The 18656-nt window shown below is 44.1% G+C and overlaps 1 protein-coding gene across 2 annotated transcripts in view; it reads left to right on the top strand.

Annotated features, from left to right (window-relative positions):
• Positions 1-18656, top strand: part of CRYBG1 (crystallin beta-gamma domain containing 1) — a 224494-nt gene that overhangs the window by 154004 nt on the left and 51834 nt on the right. For both annotated transcript variants that reach the window (XM_043889786.1, XM_043889787.1), the window contains one exon: positions 15753-17341. In XM_043889786.1, coding sequence (XP_043745721.1) covers positions 15753-17341 — 1589 coding nt within the window. The remainder of the gene's footprint in view (positions 1-15752; positions 17342-18656) is intronic.

Here is an 18656-nt window from a genome sequence, read left to right as displayed (position 1 = left end):
TTCATTGACTGACACTTTTGTTGCTTTTTTTTTTTTACTGAGACTTTGTTTTGAATGTATATAGTATTATTATTCATGACATCAGTTAACTTCACAATGTGTTTATTGTCTAGAGCTGGTAAATTCTCTAAGCTTAAAAATCATGAGCAATTGTGAGTACAAGGAGTACCATAGAAGGCTGAGGAATAGAGTGGGGACTGAGTACTCTTGAAGAAACTTTGAACTAGAAATGAAAATACTAGTATATTATCTCCTGTGTCTCCCTTTTTCTAGGTTCTTTAAATTATTGCAGGTAATCATTGACAAACTTCCCTTGCTAAATATGTTTGAGTTAGTTCCATCAGCCATTCTAACAATGCCAATTTTATAGACCTGTTGTTGAATGTGCTATAAAAAACTTAATCCCTTTTTCCTCCTGAGTTGAAAAAATCTGTTTCTCCGCCCCTTTTCCAAATATCAAAGGCAACTAGTTGGAAGCAATTAGTTGGAAAACATCATGTCTGGTGTTAAGGATTGATTTTTATTTTCATTATGGCAGGGGGGAGGTAAATCTCTATTATACTTTCTTTTTAAATGTAGGTTATCTTTCAGATACATTCTTCACTGGGTGTTGGCTGTTGCTGCTCACACTGGCCTGTCCGCATAACATGTTACTATGTGTTACACATACTTTCCCCAAATGAGATTTTATTAGGACACAGAAATTTATAGGAGCAACTTGGCTTCTTACAACCCTATCATTCTAGAAGTGCTGTGGCTAAAAATAAGCCTTCCTTCTTATAAGGAAAAAAAGCAACCTTGTAAACTTTTAAGAAAAAGGAGTTTATATAAGAGTCTGTTAAACTTTGCTTCTCTACTTTGCTCAGAGAGGCAAATATAAATTTAATAAATGTAAATATAAAGCCTGGGAAAAGTGTTGGGTATTGTTGCCATCATTCTCTCTGTTAATTAGTATCACTTTCCCCAATTCTTTGACATTTTAGACACAATGGCTTAATAACTACATGGACAAATAGTCCTTACCCTAAGGTATGAATGTCTAATCGTCCCCTAGAAATCTTAACAGAATTAATGCCTTGTGTTTTATAATAAATGCCTTTTTCAAGGTAAATTTGCCAAATTAAAAAAAAAGTAAACTCTTAGGTTTAAGGGCATTATGACTATAAGCCTTCAGAAAGCATTTTAAGTTTGATAAAATTTCTGATATTTTGGTCAACCATTTTATTAAGGCCAGAATGCACTAAGCTGATTAACTATAGCCTGTGTGCGTACCTTGGTTAGTAAGCTTGGGGTGGGGTGGGTGTGGGAGGAGCTATGGTGGCCAGGCTGGGGATTTTGAAGGTTGCTTCTCCCATGAGTTTCTCTGTGATATGAGATAAAGGCACTGTAGGTCCTGAGAGCCTGGTGGCTAGTGAACCGACATTCTCGTTTTAATTCCGATGTCGAAATGGGCAGGAGCCTGCCGCTTGTGTCTCCAGGCGTAATCAGGACTCGGGCAGGGCTCAGCCTGGATGCACAGGCTTGTCCACCTCAAGTCTGTACAGAGCAGTGTTTGCAAAACGCGATGCAGACGTGCAAGCTGAGGCAGAGAGCGGCATCTGAAGTTCCTGCCGCCCGCCAGGAACGGAGTGGCCGAGGTGATGAAATGCTTGGAGGAGCAGCCCCTTTCTCACAGCCTTCCCACTCCAACACACACACACGCACACACACACACGCACACACACACACGCACACACTCCCTCCCTCCCTCCCTCCCAATCCAACAGTCTACTGGAGGCAGTGAAAAATAAGCCTAAACTCCTTGAGAGGGTAAAAACGAAGTGAGAAAGTCAGAGACCCAGAGAGTGGGAAAGGTGTTTGGAGCTGGATGAAAACCCAGAATGGTATAGGCCACAGGGAGTTAAAGTGTGAATTACCTGCAACCCCCACCCCCCCCAACTCCGGTGTGTTGGTTCTCCTGGAACTGCCCCGCCCAATCATTTCCTGTCCTTATACTGCTCCTCCTCCACACCTTCCTTAGAAGCACACCTCCCTTCTCTGTGTCTGAGGTGACTTCCCTCATCTCTGTTCATATTTAAGTGTGTGTGTGCGATCGTACAACATAACCAAAAGGAACAGAGCAGGAGAGGGAAGGAGAGAAACAGCACAGACATCACAGTGCGTTTCTGGTCCCACCAGCCGTGCATGCTGGACACGCTACTGTTCACATTACCGTTTTCTCAAAATGAGGATGCTAGTTGCCACTTCACAGGACTGTTAAGAGATACCTGGCACACGGTAAGTTCTTAAGAAATGTTAGTTGAAATAAATCATTTAAAGGGGGAAAAAATAAAAGGTCAGTAAGAATATAAAACATGTTCAATGCCATTGAAAAGCAAAGAAATGGATATTTACCTAGTCACTGTAAAATATAGCATGCAACAGAAGCATATAAAATATAAATGTGAGGTATAATGAATAATTATAAAGCAAGCATCTCTAATAACTAGGCGTAGGTCGAGAAATAGCTTATTGCTGCCACCTCTTAAGTCTTCCGGGGGTCTCTTTCTGATCTCTTCTCTCACCACCAGGGCCAGTAGTGGGAAGGGAGTGGGGCTTTTGCCTCAGGAGCAAAGTTTAAGGGGATGTCAAAAAACTCAGTAATCAAGATAAATAATTTTCAATTCAATTTTATTATAATATTTTATAAATAATTTTGTGTATTTATTTATTTTTGGCTGTGCTGGGTCTCTATCGCTGTTCCCAGGCTTTTCTCTAGTGGAGGCGAGTGAGGACTACTCTCTAGCTGCGGTGCACAGGCTTCTCACTGCGGTGGCGTCTCTTGTTGCTGAGCACAGGCTCTAGGGCGCTTGGGCTTCAGCTTCTAGGTGGGCTCTAGAGTGTGACCTCAGTAGTTGTGGTTCCCAGGCTCAATAGTTGTGGCACACCAATTTAGTTGCCCTGCAGTATGTGGTATCTTCCCAGACCAGGGATTGAACTTGTGTCCCCTGCATTGGCAGGCAGATTTTTTACCACTGGACTACCAGGGATGTAAGTCCTTATTGCAATATTTTTAAAAGCAAAGTTCATGAAAAACATCCATGATGAACAAAATGTCAATTTTTTAAATGAACATAGAATCTGCACCACAGTGGTTAACTGCTCTCTTGACTGTTATAATCATTGTGTGTGCTTGCTAAGTCACTTCAGTTGTGTCTGACTCTTTGTGACCCTGTGGGTTATAGCCCGCCAGGCTTTTCTGTCCTTGGGATTCTTGAGGCAAGAATACTGGAGTGGGTTGCCATGCCCTTCTCCAGGGGATATTCCCAACTCAGGGATGGAACCTCTGTCTCAGTCTCCTACATTGACAGGCAGCTTCTTTACCACTAGTGCCACCTGTCAAAATCAACATATCTCTCTCTGCTTTTCTTTCTAATTTTATCACCTATGAATATATCCCAAGACAGTGCAAATTAACTTACCTGTTCTTGAATTTCATAGGAATGGAATTATATACTATGTTCTCATGGGAGTCTGGATTCTTTCAGTCGACTTTATGTTTATAAAACTCATCCATGGATTGTGCCACTGATGTGTTCATCCTTTTCTGTTGTTGTATTCTGTTTTATGAATGAACCACAGTGAATTTATTCATCTTGTTGTGGATGGGATCTGGGTCCGTTTCTTGTTGAGGACTTGTACGGGCAGCCTGCTGGGAGCACCCTAGTGCACGTGTCCTAGAACAATGTACATGAGCCTCTCGAGGGACAGCAGTTCTCAAAGTGAGGTCTGGGGACACTCCCAGGGGAGTCCTTAGTGTCAAAACTATTTTCATAAAAATGCTAAGATGCTATTTGCCTTTTACTTTCATCCTCTTGTGAGTGTACACTGGAGATCCGGAGGTAATGTGGCATGCAGTGCTGCCTCGCTCTGATGGCTGGTGGAATGTGTGTTGTGAGTATTGTTGAACTTTAAAAATGGCTCAGTTTTCATTTCTAACCCTGAGAAGTGTTGATGGATATAACCCATATAAACAATGGCTCTTGGGGGCCTTAATTTTTAAGAGTGTCAAGGAGTCCTGAAAGGAGAATTTTGAGAACTGCTTGCTGCTCTAGGGAATATACTGATAATGCTCATAGGATATGCATACCTTCTGTTCTATTAGCTAAATGCCAAGGTGTTTTCCAAAGTGGGAGTACCAATTTACACTCACAGAAGCAGCATGTGAGTGTTCCTATTGCTCCACAGCCTCTCTCATATTGGAATTATCACTCTAATTATTTTCCAATCTGATGGGTTTGTAAAGATATCTCATTGTGGTTTTGCTTTTCATTCCCTTGATTACTAATTAGCATATCCTGTGGGAATAATTAAGGATGTGTGCAGAGATAAGGTACAAATATTTTTTTCTGCAGCCTGCAATGCATTGAAAATAACATAAATAAACTGTAGGCATTGTGGTACATTGACATGATGGAATTTAGTGCAAGCATTAAAATATTATTATAGAAATGTATTTATTGGTGCACTAGTGGTAAAGAACCCACCTGCCAATTCAGGAGAGTTAAGAGATGCTGATTCGATCCCTAGGTGGGGAAGGTCCCCTGGAGAAGGAAATGGCAACCAATTCCAGTATCCTTGCCTGGAGAATCCCATAGACAGAGGAGCCTGGCAGACTACAGTCTATAGGGTTGCAAAGAGTCAGGCATGAGTAAAGTGACTTAGCGCACACACATTTATTGGCATGAATTCAGTGAAAGAATAATACACCAAATAGGAAGTACAAAATGCTATTATACAATGCCCTGACAAACAGCCAGACAGAGAAGAAAAAAAGAGCCAGACAGAAAGAACAGTAATAGTAGTATTTTAGGATAGAAAAAATAAAGGATAATTTATATTTTCCTTGTTGTACTTGTTTATATATTATGAGTTTCAAATACAAATATGTATGTGTGTGTATATATATACACATATATATATACACACACATATATACACACACACACACACAAAATACACTGTATATATGTGTGTGTGTGCGTGTGTGCATGTACTTTAAGGTTTCCCTTCCTATTCCTTGTCTCTTCCCCAGAGACAGACATTTCATTTAATCCTCAAACAGTCCAGAAGATGAGCATTTTGAAAACTGGATTTGGGGGAGTCATTGAGAAGAGGGCCAAGACCAGAGACAGGCCTTCTCTCCTCCAGAGAACTAACTGAGGCCGCCTAGGTTACTGGCTGTTCCCCTGCCCACTGTGGTCTGGCAGTGTTGCTTGTAGGAGACTGAGCAATTTCTGGAAAATATGGTTGATGTGTTCCTTCGATAAGTATTTTTTGAGTGCCTATGGGTTCCCTACATCGAGGAAGGAATAGGGACATAGTGGTGAACAAAGCTACATTCTTATTTTCATGAAACGTATACATTCTGTGAGGAAAGACAGACAATGAAGTAAACAAATAAATACTAAGTACGTTCAGTTCAGGTAATAATAAGTGCTATGAAGAAAAGTGAAGGAGCATAAGGTTATAGGAAGTGAGGTGCTTATTTACATAGAGTGATCGAGAGGTGTTCACGCTACCTAGTTGCGTATCTCCTGTACATTATGATCTGGAAAGGATAATGTTTATAGGAGAGGGCAGACTTCAGTTTTTCTTTATTCTGGCCATGACACATTGAAGACAAGTGCTTATAAGCAATGATATGCCCAGTCCTGCTTGTCTGTCATATTCTATTTTCATCTCCATCTCACTGAGAATCATAAATTAATCCTGTTATCTACTCAGCTACTATAATTTAAATTTGGATTATGAAACATCAGCAAAATATCAGGCTATTAATTATGGCAGCCATCACTTTCTTAGGCACTTGGTGTTTTTCAAAACATGTTCGCATGTATCACTTCATGTGAATTTCTCAATATCCTCAATGACACAAGAGGAATTTTTGAGAAGGTAAATTATTTGATCCCTGTTTAGTAGTATTCCTGAGTTCTTTTCATGAAAGCATGCATTTTGCTTCTTAATTTGAAATGAATTACCAGGAAGTCAATAATTCTCACTAGAAATTGCAGAAAACTGAGATATTTCTGGGAAGTACATATGAACTGGAAAGATAAATTTATTTTCTAGGAATAAGTCTATTTTCTGCCATACTTTTAAGTGTGGTTACAATAACCTCAGGTTATGAGGTTTCAAGGTCACTAGAAGTCTCAGAGGCAACCTGGAGTCAACAGTGCTGAGTGGGAAAGGCTTCTTCATTCTTTATGGAGCTATGCTCTGAGTTCCTTCCCTCCTCCTGGTCCCAGCCACCATGGTGGGCTTGGCTACCAGTGTTCCTGGTAGAGGCAGGCATGCTGTGTCAGTCTCTCCTTGGTTGCCTCACCCTCGTCTCCCCAATATCTCTATCCCCCTCATCACATCATCCATACATGAATGACCTAACGAGAAGTTAGCCCTTGGGAGTTGAGTGCTTGCATTCTGCAGTACACTGATGGTTTTCTAGTGTTTTAAAGTACTTATTCTTGATCTCTGATCTGATTGTACAAGTCATTCTTTTTTTAAAATACATAAAGAACCTGAGGATATGCTTTCTTGGTTCTGAGTCAATAAGAAAGGAACTAATTTGATAATACACATTTCCATTTTTCAGTTTGGCTAAGCTTCTTTACTCCAGTTTGGAACTAGTTAGCCAGTGATTTGATTATACACTAATCAAGATATGGGGCTTCCCTCATAGCTCAGTTGGTAAAGAATCTGCCTGCAAAGCAGGAGACCCTGGTTCGATTCCTGGGTTGGGAAGATCCACTGGAGAAGGAATAGGCTGCCCACTCCAGTGTTCTTGGGCTTCCCTTGTGGCTCAGCTGGTAAAGAATCCACCTGCAATGAGGGAGATCTGGGTTTGATTCCTAGGTTGGGAAGATCCCCTGGAGAAGGGAAAGGCTACCCACTCCAGTATTCTGGCCTGGAGAATTCCATGTACTATACAGTCTATGGGATTGCAAAGAGTCACACACAACTGAGCGACTTTCACTTTCAATCAAGATATGTGCACAATCCAGGAGGTAGCAAGAAACAATTGCTATCCGTTTCAAATTCCCATATCTTCTGTAAGTTATACATTATACACATTTGGGAAAAATATTCACCAAATTAGGATTATACGTCTCTACTGTAAAGCAAATTAATTCAGCATGATAGAGAAAAAGAAAATATTCAGGAAGCTGTTCAGTTTACACAGAGAGAAGCATTGTGAGCTATCTGTTACTCATGGTTGAACATGTAGTAATTATTAGTCAGGATCCCCACATGGGGAAAGGCAGGCACATTCAACCTAACCAGATTGAGTAAAGCAAGAGAGGCTGCATACAAAGTGTGGCAGAGTTTTAAGGAGACCATGGTTTCTTCCCTTGCAAGCCCTCTTCCAAGTCTCTGTCCCCAAATCTGTAATCCAATATTATGTCATCTTCTTAAAGAAAGCTCTCAAAATCATATGCTTCATGCGCTCCCCCACCCCAGTTCCACACCAAGCAAAGGATGGCGAAGCACTGCTGGGCCAGCGCCGCAGAGACCCTTTCCATCGCGGGGCTAGAGGGGCGAGAGGAGGAAGCAATTCCTGGGATCTGAAAACAGAGTGTATCTGCAGAGGTGGTTCCTGACAGAGACCTTGGTCAGGCTGGACCACACCGAACCCAGAGCCTACCCAGGAGAGGGAGAGGTGGGAAGAAAACAGCTTGACTTCACTCTAGTCCTTCCCTTTGATCTCCTGTCAGTGCCTTTTAAAGGCTGAACCTACCGAAGTCAAAGAGTAAAGGAGTCTGTCTCTATATTCCTCATGGTCAAAGGCCTGAGGCACAGAGAAGGGTGAGGAAAGGCACATAAACAGAAGTGCCTGCTGTTTACAGAGGTACCTGATTCTACAGCCAGTACTCCATCATAAGTGAGAATTCGATCCCCACCATTGTTATATTGCAGGGTCCAGGCAGAAGCATGTCACAGAAGTGTAACATACTCTGTGTGGTCAGTACGAACTTAAAGTGGTACCTTAGTCATATTCTGGACTTCCCTTGTGGCTCAGCTGGTAAAGAATCTGCCTGCAAAGTGGAAGACCTGGGTTCGAGCCCTGGGTTGGGAAGATTTCCTGGAGAAGGGGAAGGCTACTCACTCCAATATTCTGGCCTGGAGAATTCCATGGACTATATAATCCATGGGGTACAGTCCATGGGGTTGCAACGAGTTAGACACAACTGAGTGACTTTCACTTCGCAAGTCATGTTCTAGGAAATGGAATCTTGTTTTCCTGAAAGTGAACCTGTTAGCTTCTCAGTTGTGTCCAACTCTTTTGACCCGATGGACCTTAGTCTGCCAGAGTCCTCTGTCCATGGAATTTTCCAGGCAAGAATACTGGAATGGGTTGCCATTTTCTTCTCGAGGGGAACTTCCCGACCCAGGGATCAAACTTTGATCTCTTGCACTGCAGGCAGATTCTTTACCATCTGAGCTAATATACTATCAACTCAAATGGGAAAAGTTACTGAGCTAACTTTAAAAAGCCTGACTCATGTCTTAGGAATATTATCTAGATGTTTTAGACCATGGTTTGCTTCTTTAAGATTAAGAAGAAAATCTGGCAAAAGGCAGATTCTCAATAATTACTAGTGGAATGAATGAGTAAGATACACACACACTTTAAGATCTTACCTTCCTTTCTCATTAAATGTGTCAGTGGCTTTAAACAACCAGGTTTCACTTTGTTTCTGACAAATAGTAAATGACCTAAGGACAATTCTTAGCTGAAACTGGGAGTAACTTTTTAAACGAAACTCTTTACTTCTTCAAACCCTCTGAAAGGGTGGAAAATACTTTTGGAGTAATGAACTTGCAACCGTTTCCTGAATTATGACTTTTATATTCAGTAATGTGTCTTTTTCAGAACATTTTTCAGGACTGTTAAACCTGGAAGTTTAAAAAAAAAAGTCTGCGCCTATTCTTTTACACAATAGTATACCTATAATTCTATTAATATACAACAGGATATGATTGTCATTTGTTTTGAAGTGACATCATTAGAAAAAATAAATATGTTGAGGTTGTAAGTAGAAAAGTATGTGTCACATGAAGTTGAAAGGACAGAGACATTAAAGAAAAACCAAGGAGAACAGTGGTGAGCAGCAAATATGGGGTGGGCACTGGTATGCTGACAAATGTTGGAAATGCACAGGGGCAGGTAAGCACTGCACCCCAAGAGACTGGGGAGCAGCTAGAGGCTCTGAAGTTCTGATGCAGTGTATTGTTGGTTGCATCATATGAAATTGTACATAGATCAAAACTGAATGCAGTAACTTTCTATGCCTTTTTGAAAGAGCCCTGCTTATGACTAAACAGTATTATAGTCTGTGGGTCATTTAGTGCAAACGTTAGTCTACAGTCGTATCAGCCATGGAAGAAATCACTATTATAGTGCAAATATAGTAACAGGGGTCCATAGTTTGGTCTCCAGAACCCTTAAGCTGTAGCTTAATTATATTTAGTATACTATAAGAGAGGAAACTTGATAGCCTATGAAAAAATATTTTAAAAGATAAAATGAAAAGTTTCAGTGTTTAATAGATCAAGGTGTACCATGTGAACATGTCTTCCTTTGCATTTTGTGTGAGTGTGTTCTGTTATTTAGAATGGGCCATATATATTAGCATAAGTGTTATCAAAAAGATAGAGTGATGAAGAGGAGAGCAGATTTCCACCCCCCAGGAGAATGATTGCTTTACGTGTCGTACAATGCTTGCCATTGTACAAAGAAGTGAATCAGCTATATGTACACACATATCTCCTCCCTCTTGGACCTCCCTCCCACTCATCCCACCCATCTAGGTCATCTCAGAACAGAGAGTGGAGCTTCATGTTTCTTTGTCTTGTAACCTAATTCAACGTCAGATTTTCTATAGCTGAATCAGCTTTGACTATTTCTTTTTTCTCCTCCTTCCCCACTCCTCATTTTTGTTCTTTACTGGTCACAAGGTTCAAAAGTATCTCTTGCTTTTATTGAACAGAATTTTCTAACCCTTGTTTTTACATTTAAAAGTTGGTGGGTGAAGTGGTTTAAATTCCCATATTTTTTAAGCGACACGACTAAGGCTGTTTTTACAAAACCTATGCAGAGAAAAAGTACCTTGCCAATGCAAACACATACACACATGTGCTGTGAACCTAAAATATTATCAAAGTGACAAGGCCAGTTTTATCTTTCATGATAATGACCATTGATTCACTCTCCTCATGGCTGAACTGGAGTTAAAGAGCTAAAATATCTTTCAGGATCAACAAAGTGAGCTCATAGGGAATCACAGTGTTTTCCCCAAAAAAAGTTACTTGTGTACATCACTGACCACATTTTAGCAGGAGGCACATGTGAATACATGTAAAAAGATCTCGATCAAGTCAGACGCCGGCTGGGAGCCAGCAGTAAACCTGAAGAAATTCAAGTTTGTGTGCCAGCAGTCATTCTGCATCACTGGGCAGAATCCTCACATGGACAGAACAGAGCTGCACATTCTTGACCAGACTGAGTCTTGTGCAGAAAAAGGTTTCCATTCTGTTCTTGTTTTGTTTAGACCCGACTATGTTTATTGTTGTTGCAAGGGTGTTGGTGACTCCCTTTTGGAAGGGAGGGGGATGTTACTAATTCTTTAGTAGCATCAAATAGTTTATGTCCGCCTCTACTGTAAATCCCTGTGCTAGGTGTTGGGAATACAATTAGATCTTTCTCTTGCAAAAGGAGCTATTCCACTGGGCAAGGAAAAGGTGGGAAATATATGACATTTTCAAACAGTATAATGTATTAGCTACATTTTCAAATAATATGCTCAACATATTTTTCTTCAACCTTCAAACATGGTTTCAGGTACATGCATGCATGCTCAGTCCTGTGACCCTATGGACTGTAGTCCGGCAGGCTCCTCTGTCCATGGGATTGGGGACTGGCAGATAAGATACTGCAGGCTCTGCACCAGTAACTGGGATCAAAGAAAATTACTGTCTGTGTCAACTTTTGTCCCCTACAAAATTTAAAAATTAGGTAATATTTCTAGAGATTGTAACTTTCCATAAACTGAATGCTTCTGAGTTTCAGACTCAAATTGCTAATTGCCCACAGCATTCTGTATAATATTTAAAAATACACTAGTGATGTAAGTTTGATTTCAGGTGAAACACTTCTAAATTTAAAGCAATGCCTTCAAGGTAATCTGCAAAAAATAAGAAAGCAACAAACTATTTTGCCTGTATGTCCGGACATTTTGGCATATTAACAATGTATCCTGTATCTACTGACTTTTGGTTCCCCACCAGTGAGGAGATAGAGATCTCTGAAATTATGTGTAACAATACAATGTAGCTTTTATTTAGTGGCAGCTGCTGATGACAGGTGCTGCCATACCAAGAAGGTTGAGAATCAGAGAACAACAGCACTGCAGTCTCCCTGCAGACACACACCCCTCCTGATGAGCCACAGGTAATGTTTGCCAACAAGAACACTAAAACAGATCCCGGCACACAGTCCATGGACCATTTCTAACACTGTGCTTTTGTAAACTGTGCTCTTGTAAACTGTGCTCATCCCAGTAGGGCAAGGGTGGCAGGAGGAGTCCAAGGGCACAGGCAGGTGGGCAGAAAGGACAGAGTAAAAAGCTCTCCAAAGGAGGCTGCAGGATTGCAAGGCTCTGCTACAGTCTGAGAATGCTCAGGCCTCTAAGTGAGGAAGAGAGCCCTGTGGAAGCAGGAAGGAGTCTGATGGACTCCCATGGCCTCTTTGCAAAGCATTTCCCTTCGTAACAGGTGACCATCAAGGCCGAGGCGGAAGATGCTGGGTCCCTGGCCTCCCGTTCTGTAGGTTTAGGACTCTAGGTGCAAAGGCTCCTACTTAAGGAAGCACTACTCTCTAGACAATTCCCAGGACATCGCATTTTGTCTTCTATCTACCATACTCATTCTTCCTCCATGAACACTGGGGTAAAATAACCCCTGGCTGAAAACAAACGTGTGTCCTATTTTAAGAAGAGGTGTTTGTTCCTGAAAGATGTAACTGTTAACTTAGGAGGAATGATTCACTCTGCACTCTTCTCAGAAGATCCTGCATAGAGATCTGATGCTGGAGATGCAGGGCCCCTTGGGGGAAGACAGCATTCCCCTGCAAATAAAGAAGTAGCTTTTGAAACAACTTGAGGCCCCATTTGATTAAGAACTATGAAATGTGCCCCTGAGCCAGATGGACCCTGTTCCTGCTCTTTACTTCCCAGGGAAAAAGCTTCATTTTTAAGTCAACAACATTAAGATAATTTACATATGAAAAGTGTACAGTTTGAGTTTTGAAAGATATGTGCACATGTGTAACCATCACCACAATCAAGATAGAGACCACTGCCCTTATCCCGGGAGTTCCTTTGTGCCTGTTTCCAGTCATACCTCCTTGCCCACCCCACCCTCAGACAACCTTTGATTTCTTGGTACTTTCTATGATTATAGATTGGATTTGCCTAGACATTGCCTAGAATGTTATGTAAATGGAACCATTCTATACCTTTTGAGTCTGGCCTCTTCCAGTTAGCATAATGCTAATGAGATTCATCCATGTCATCACATGTTTTTAAAGTTCGGTCCCTTTTATTGCTGAGTAGCATTCTGTGTCCAGGTGTGCCACAATTAGTTTATCCTTTCACTGGCTGATAGACATTTAAGTTGTTTTCAGTTTATTATTATGAATGAAGCTATTGTGAACCTTCATGTCAAAAGTTTAGAATTCAAGTACGTTCAATAAACAGAGCAGCTTGACAGTTGACAAACTGGCTGCTCCTCTGGGGGAAGGAGGAGTCGAGTAGTTGATGAGACCAAGTTACAAAGAACAATTGATTTTGTAAAAAGCAGCTATAGCCAAAAATGAAAAAAAAAAAAAAAATGTACTGAACAGAGAAGACTGCTGATCAGACACCTTTCAACTGTATGGGAAAAATGGATTGATTGCAACATCATTGGCAGGACAGAATAATTTGTACGCTAGTTTTCTTTGGACCTGGGCTAGAATTAAGCCAGTGAGACTCAAACCTCTTCCTGGCTACCTCTTTGTGCTGTGTTTTAGTTGCTCAGTCGTGTCCGACTCTTTTCGACCCCATGGACTGTAGCCCACCAGTAGCCCTCCTCTGTCCATGAGGATTCTCCAGGCAAGAATACTAGAGTGGGTTGCCACGCCCTCCTCCAAGGGATCTTCCCAACCCAGGGATCGAACCCAGGTCTCCTGCATTGCAGATGGATTCTTTACTGTGAGCCACCAGGGAAGTCCATGAAAAGTGAAAGTCGCTCAGTTGTGTCCGACTCTTTGCGACCCCATGTTCTATACAGAACATGGAATTCTCCAGGCCAGAATACTGGGGTGGGTAGCCTATCCCTTCTCCAGTGGATCTTCCTGACCCAGGAATTGAACTGGGGTCTCCTGTATTGTGGGTGGATTCTTTACCACCTGAGCTATCAGGGAAGTCCATAGGATATGTTTAAAGGCCTGTCCAGGCACCAGAGACAAAGAGCTCCATTTACAGAGTTAAAAAGACTACTGACTGTGGGACCTTAGCAGGGATAAGAAACCTTGGCAAATGAGCATAAAAACGCTACCTTTCTTAAGGACTATCTCTGAGAAGAATCTATATAAATCACTTAGCAAGTCTAGCACATAAGGAAGGATTTATTATGTTTAAAAATCATGTAATACCTTTGACACATAGTAAAAGAGTCCAAACATATTCCTTAAGAAACAAATATTTTAATGTTCTTTTTTTCCTTAAATTACACTGTGAATTCTTCCTATGTTGTTTATATAACCACTGAATAATTGAATTATTAATCAATTTGGTTAGATTTTAAAAGCATATCAACTCAATCACAAAATCTCTCTGTGGCCACAACATGCCACTGTCCATCTTCTCACATTGCAGCTGTTTAGTTCCAAAGTTCCCACCAGGTGCTTCTCCAGCCTGAAGAATCACCTCTGGGGTTTGTCAGTAAATCTGATTCAGAAGCACTTCCTCATGAGCCAATTCTGGGAAAGTGTGGTCTGCAATCTACTCCCCTGGGCTAACTCTGGCTCAGGGGTGCCTATTGCACCATCATGTCCTCTAGCTGGGGTTGGAAGATGAGGACCTGGGCTTGAATCCTGATATTGCCCCTACACGTAACATACCTGAAGTCTCTCAGCTCGGACCTTTCCTCCTTTCGGCTGTAGGGTAACAAGCACCTCACATTGCTGTTACAGAATTATATGATGTTACAGTAACAGGGGGCTTCCCTGGCGTCTCAGTAAAGAATCTGTCTGCAATGCAGGAGACCCGGGTTTGATCCCTGGGTCGGGAAGATCCCCTGGAGAAGGGAATGGCAACCCACTCCAGTATTCTTGCCTGGAGAATTCCATGGATCGAGGAGCCTGGCGGGCTACAGTCCATGGGGTCGCAGAGAGTCAGACACGAATGAATGACTAAGCACAGCACAGCAGATGGTAACAGGGCTGTCTCAGTAAGTGCCTGTGGACCCTGTTAATTCCATGCTTTATCTTAGTCTTTCCTGTTCACCACCATCTCCAAAGTCCACTGGCTGCATATACTTCAAATGAAATGGAGCAAGCTTTAGAGAGTGATTCAGGAACCTCTTTTGTAAACAGTCAGTATTGTAAAAACTGCCCTGCGTGTTCACCTTTCAGAAAAGGTGGGGCTCAAGCTAGCTCCTGGGTTTCAGGTGGAAGAGGTAATCTTAATATTAAATCTATTGTAGCCAGACGTGTGTGGGGTTGGGTTTCAATGGGCTTGTCACCAGGAATAGACTTCCCTCCGCTGGGAGCCAGGGTGGGTTCCCGCTTGAGCTCCCTCCCTCGGTCCCGCAGGCGGTCCGCCTCTTCTTCCTGCCCGCCCCGCCCCTCAGCTAGCAGCTCTGGGCGCGCCGGGCGCCCATTGGCAGACTTGCTTTTATTGATTTGTTCTGAGCGCGCTCCTGGCTTCCCGCGCCAGTGCCAGGTGCCGGCCGTTTTGCCCCAGGCCATGGAATAGGAACGGGTTTTCCCCTTTACGGGCACAGGGCGGCTGTCGCTGGTGGCCGGGGCTGGAGGGGCGGTGATGCCCTTCCCATGGATAGGTCGGACCCCGAGCCCATTGGGTTGCTGAGGGACCGATCCCTGGCCGAGGTCGGCGTGGGACAGTCCCGCGCTCTTCTGTCCTCCGTGACCCAAAGCGGTCATCCTGCACCTTTGCCCTTCCTCCAGCACCTGTCCCCATATTGACACCCAGGAACCCCTGGAGAAGGGAATGGCAACCCACTCCAGTATTCTTGCCTGGAGAATCCCATGGACAGAGGAGCCTGGCGGGCTACAGTGCAAGGGATCACAAAGAGTCGGACACAACTGAGAGACTAACAGGTATAAAGCGAAATAGAGAAAGAACTGGGAGTTATGTATTTTGCATGGGTGATTATTTGGACGTTCCAAATTTTCTCTCATGATTTTCTTTCTATAGATAAAGGAAATGTTCCTCTTCGGTAGCGCCGAGCATAAACAGTGTTTGAGAAAAATTCAAAAAGTGAAAAAAAATTATTTTGTTGGAATGAATGCCAAAATACAACTCTCACTTTCAATTAGAAACCCTAGCCTATTATAATTTTGGCTTGTAGTTCCATAATGTACTTACTATTAATACTAAATGGAAAACCAGGATTCTCACATCTGTCTCTACCATCCCTTTATTTTTCAGTCCAGAGCACAACCACCTGAAGAGAACAAAAGGAAACCAGTTTTGGGAAAACTTGGCACTCTGTTCACGGCCGGAAGGAGAAGGAACAGCAGAAATGGGTTAGAGAGTCCCACCAGCTCAAATACCAAACCAGGCTCTCCCAAAGAAGTAACCTCTTCCAGACTCCCGGAAAGAGAGACAGAGAAGAGTCAACCTCTGGGCGGCCCACCAAGGCCGACAGACGCTTGCGAGGAGGGCTCGCCGCAGGAGAAGCGCCAGGAGCCGGAGGGTGAACACCCCGAGGGCTGCGTGCAGGCGGCCCCCCCGGACGCCAAGCGGTCACCTGGCGGCGGCAGCCCTGCAGCGGCGGCTGTGCCCCAAGGCAGTGAAAGTGATTCACCCCAATTAGAACCTCTGGAGGCAGAGGGAGAGACCTTCCCAGATGCCACCGCCACTGCCAAGCAGCTGCGTTCCTCATTAGAGAACTCCTCCAGGCGGGAGAACGCAGAGGCGCTCATCCACAGTCCCGGGGAGGACGCTTCGGCCGGAGCTGGCGGCGAGCAGGAACCCACCCAGGGATCGAGGGGCGTGCCGGACTCGCCCGCCGGGGAGCATCCCGCCGACGGGAACCCTGGCGTGTGTGCCCACGGAGGCTCTCCGGAACCCCAAGGCGCGCCGAGCCAAGCCCCGGAGCACTCATCGGCTCCGCCCGGCGACCCGCCCGCTGAGGGTGCGGAGAACCGGGCGGGCTCAGCACCAGTCAAAGCCGAGCCCCCGGGGCAAGACTGCCGGCCCCGCCAGCGCGCCCACCCGGCTAAAGTGCTGACTCTGGACATCTACTTGAGTAAGACCGAGGTGGCACAGGTGGACGAGCCGGTCGTGATCAGCCCCGGGGCGGGAGACTGCGGCGATTGCGACGACATGGAAAAGAGGTCGAGTGGCCGCAGGTCTGGGAGAAGGAGGCGGTCGCAGAGATCCACCGACTCCCCCGGCGCTGACCCGCCTCTGCCCGACTGCGCGCCCCGGGACGATACGGTGTTCGAGGACGAGGTGGCGCCAGACGCGGCCGCTGAGAATGGCTGTGCGGAAAAGAAAGTGAAATCTCCTCCGCAGGCGGCCCCCGATGGGGGCGTTGCCTCCGTTGCCGGCCTCGAGTCCAAGCCCAGCCCCAGCCCCAAAGGGCAGCTCCGAGGGGAGCCGGAGCGGAGCAAACAGCCGCCGCCCGCCTCGTCCCCCACCAAGCGGAGGGGCCGAAGCCGCGTCCCCGAGGCCGTGCCCACCTCGCCCGCCGGCGGCCCGCGGGCTCCGGCCAAGGACTCCCCTCTCAAGAGGGCGCCAGACCCCGGCCCCAACCCGGCCGCCAAGGAAAGCGGGGAGGAGGCGGCCCGGATCATCCCCCGCGAGCTCACAGTTAAGAGCAGCTCGCTACTGCCTGAGATCAAGCCCGAGCACAAGAGGGGGCCGCTCCCCCACCTCTTGGACGGCCGGGGAGAGGGAGGCCGAAGCAGAGACTTGGGCAGATCGGCTGGAGGTTCTGACACCTCCGAAGGCTTGAAGCCCAGGAACCACTTCGGTGTGGGCAGGTCGACGGTGACCACGAAAGTGACCCTGTAAGTAACTGGGGGGGGGGGGGGGGGGGGCTACTTGCAACATTATCATTCATAAACTGAACAGATTCATTCTATTTGAATTCTTGGATAAGTAAGCTTAAGAGTTGGGTTGGGCCAGCCCAGCGGCTCTTGAGGGGCTCAGAGTCTTTGCTCGTGGAAGAACTGTCTGTGCATTGAATTTTCTCCTGGGTGGTGAAATGGAGATGGTGAAGGACTAGTTAACACAATTAAGGTTTAAGATGACCCATTCCAGACCCTAGTCTGTTGTTATTAATAAGTCCTATTAATAGAAGGCTTTTAAGTTCAATGAATGTAAAAGTAAGTTCAGTATTTACATAACTAATAGATGAGCATGTGGCTTGATTGGAGCTCATTCTATTCTTTATTCAAAATAAACACCAGCATTCCTAGGTGGAACATTCTTAAAACGCAAATGCAGTGAATTTGAAAACAGGGAGCAAACTCTAGCGTGTACAATATACCCAATAGCTTTGACATGTGTGAGTTTACAAGAATTCATAGAACCTTTTATGGAACTTAGTGCATTATTGGCCTAAAGCTTTAAAAACAAAAATCTCTAATACGAGTATCTTGATTGTTTCTTCCCCTTTATGATGTTAGGAAGTTTGGTGATATTTTTGCTCCCAGATGGAAAAATATTTTTCTGTTATTGAAATGAAGAAAGATCAGTGTTTTTTACTGGGAGGCTGTTTGACAAATGAAAGGACACATTAGAAGGATCAAGTTCAACAACTGACTGTGACCACTGTGCTGTTAAGTTTATTGATTTTTCAAATATTTATTGAGTACCTTCTGTGCATGGTAGTGTGCTGGGAACTACGCGGGGAAAGCCACAACTGTGATTCAGTATATATTGCCTTTGAACAGTTTATGGCACAGTCTGGCACCCAAGATGCCGACAAATCAAATAACTATATGAGGTGATAATCTGATTAAACTGCCACATGACTATTATCATCCCTGAGGCTGAGGGTGTGGAAAGGAGGAGGAAATCACTGTTGATTTTTTTTTTTTTTTTTTTTTTGAGGAAATGGGATTGTGCCTTGATGGTGAATGAAGTCTGTATAGGCAGACAGGACAGGGAGGGCACCCTATAAAACTCAAGACTCTCCCCCTTTACCTACCAACTCGCCCCTGTCTCTCAGTCAGCAAACGTGAAAATGACTATCTAAACTGCTCAAGGTGTTTTCCTATATTCACACATTTTTTAAAGAAAGCTGAGACTTTGCCAACATTATGATTCATAAACTGAACAGATTCGTTCTGTTTGAATTCTTGGATAAGTAAGCTTAAG

This window comes from Cervus elaphus, chromosome 28 (genome assembly GCF_910594005.1).
Source record: "Cervus elaphus chromosome 28, mCerEla1.1, whole genome shotgun sequence".
NCBI lineage: Eukaryota > Metazoa > Chordata > Mammalia > Artiodactyla > Cervidae > Cervus > Cervus elaphus.
The sequence above is the reverse complement of the archived record's forward strand: the minus strand, read 5'-3'. Positions and strand labels throughout refer to the sequence as shown.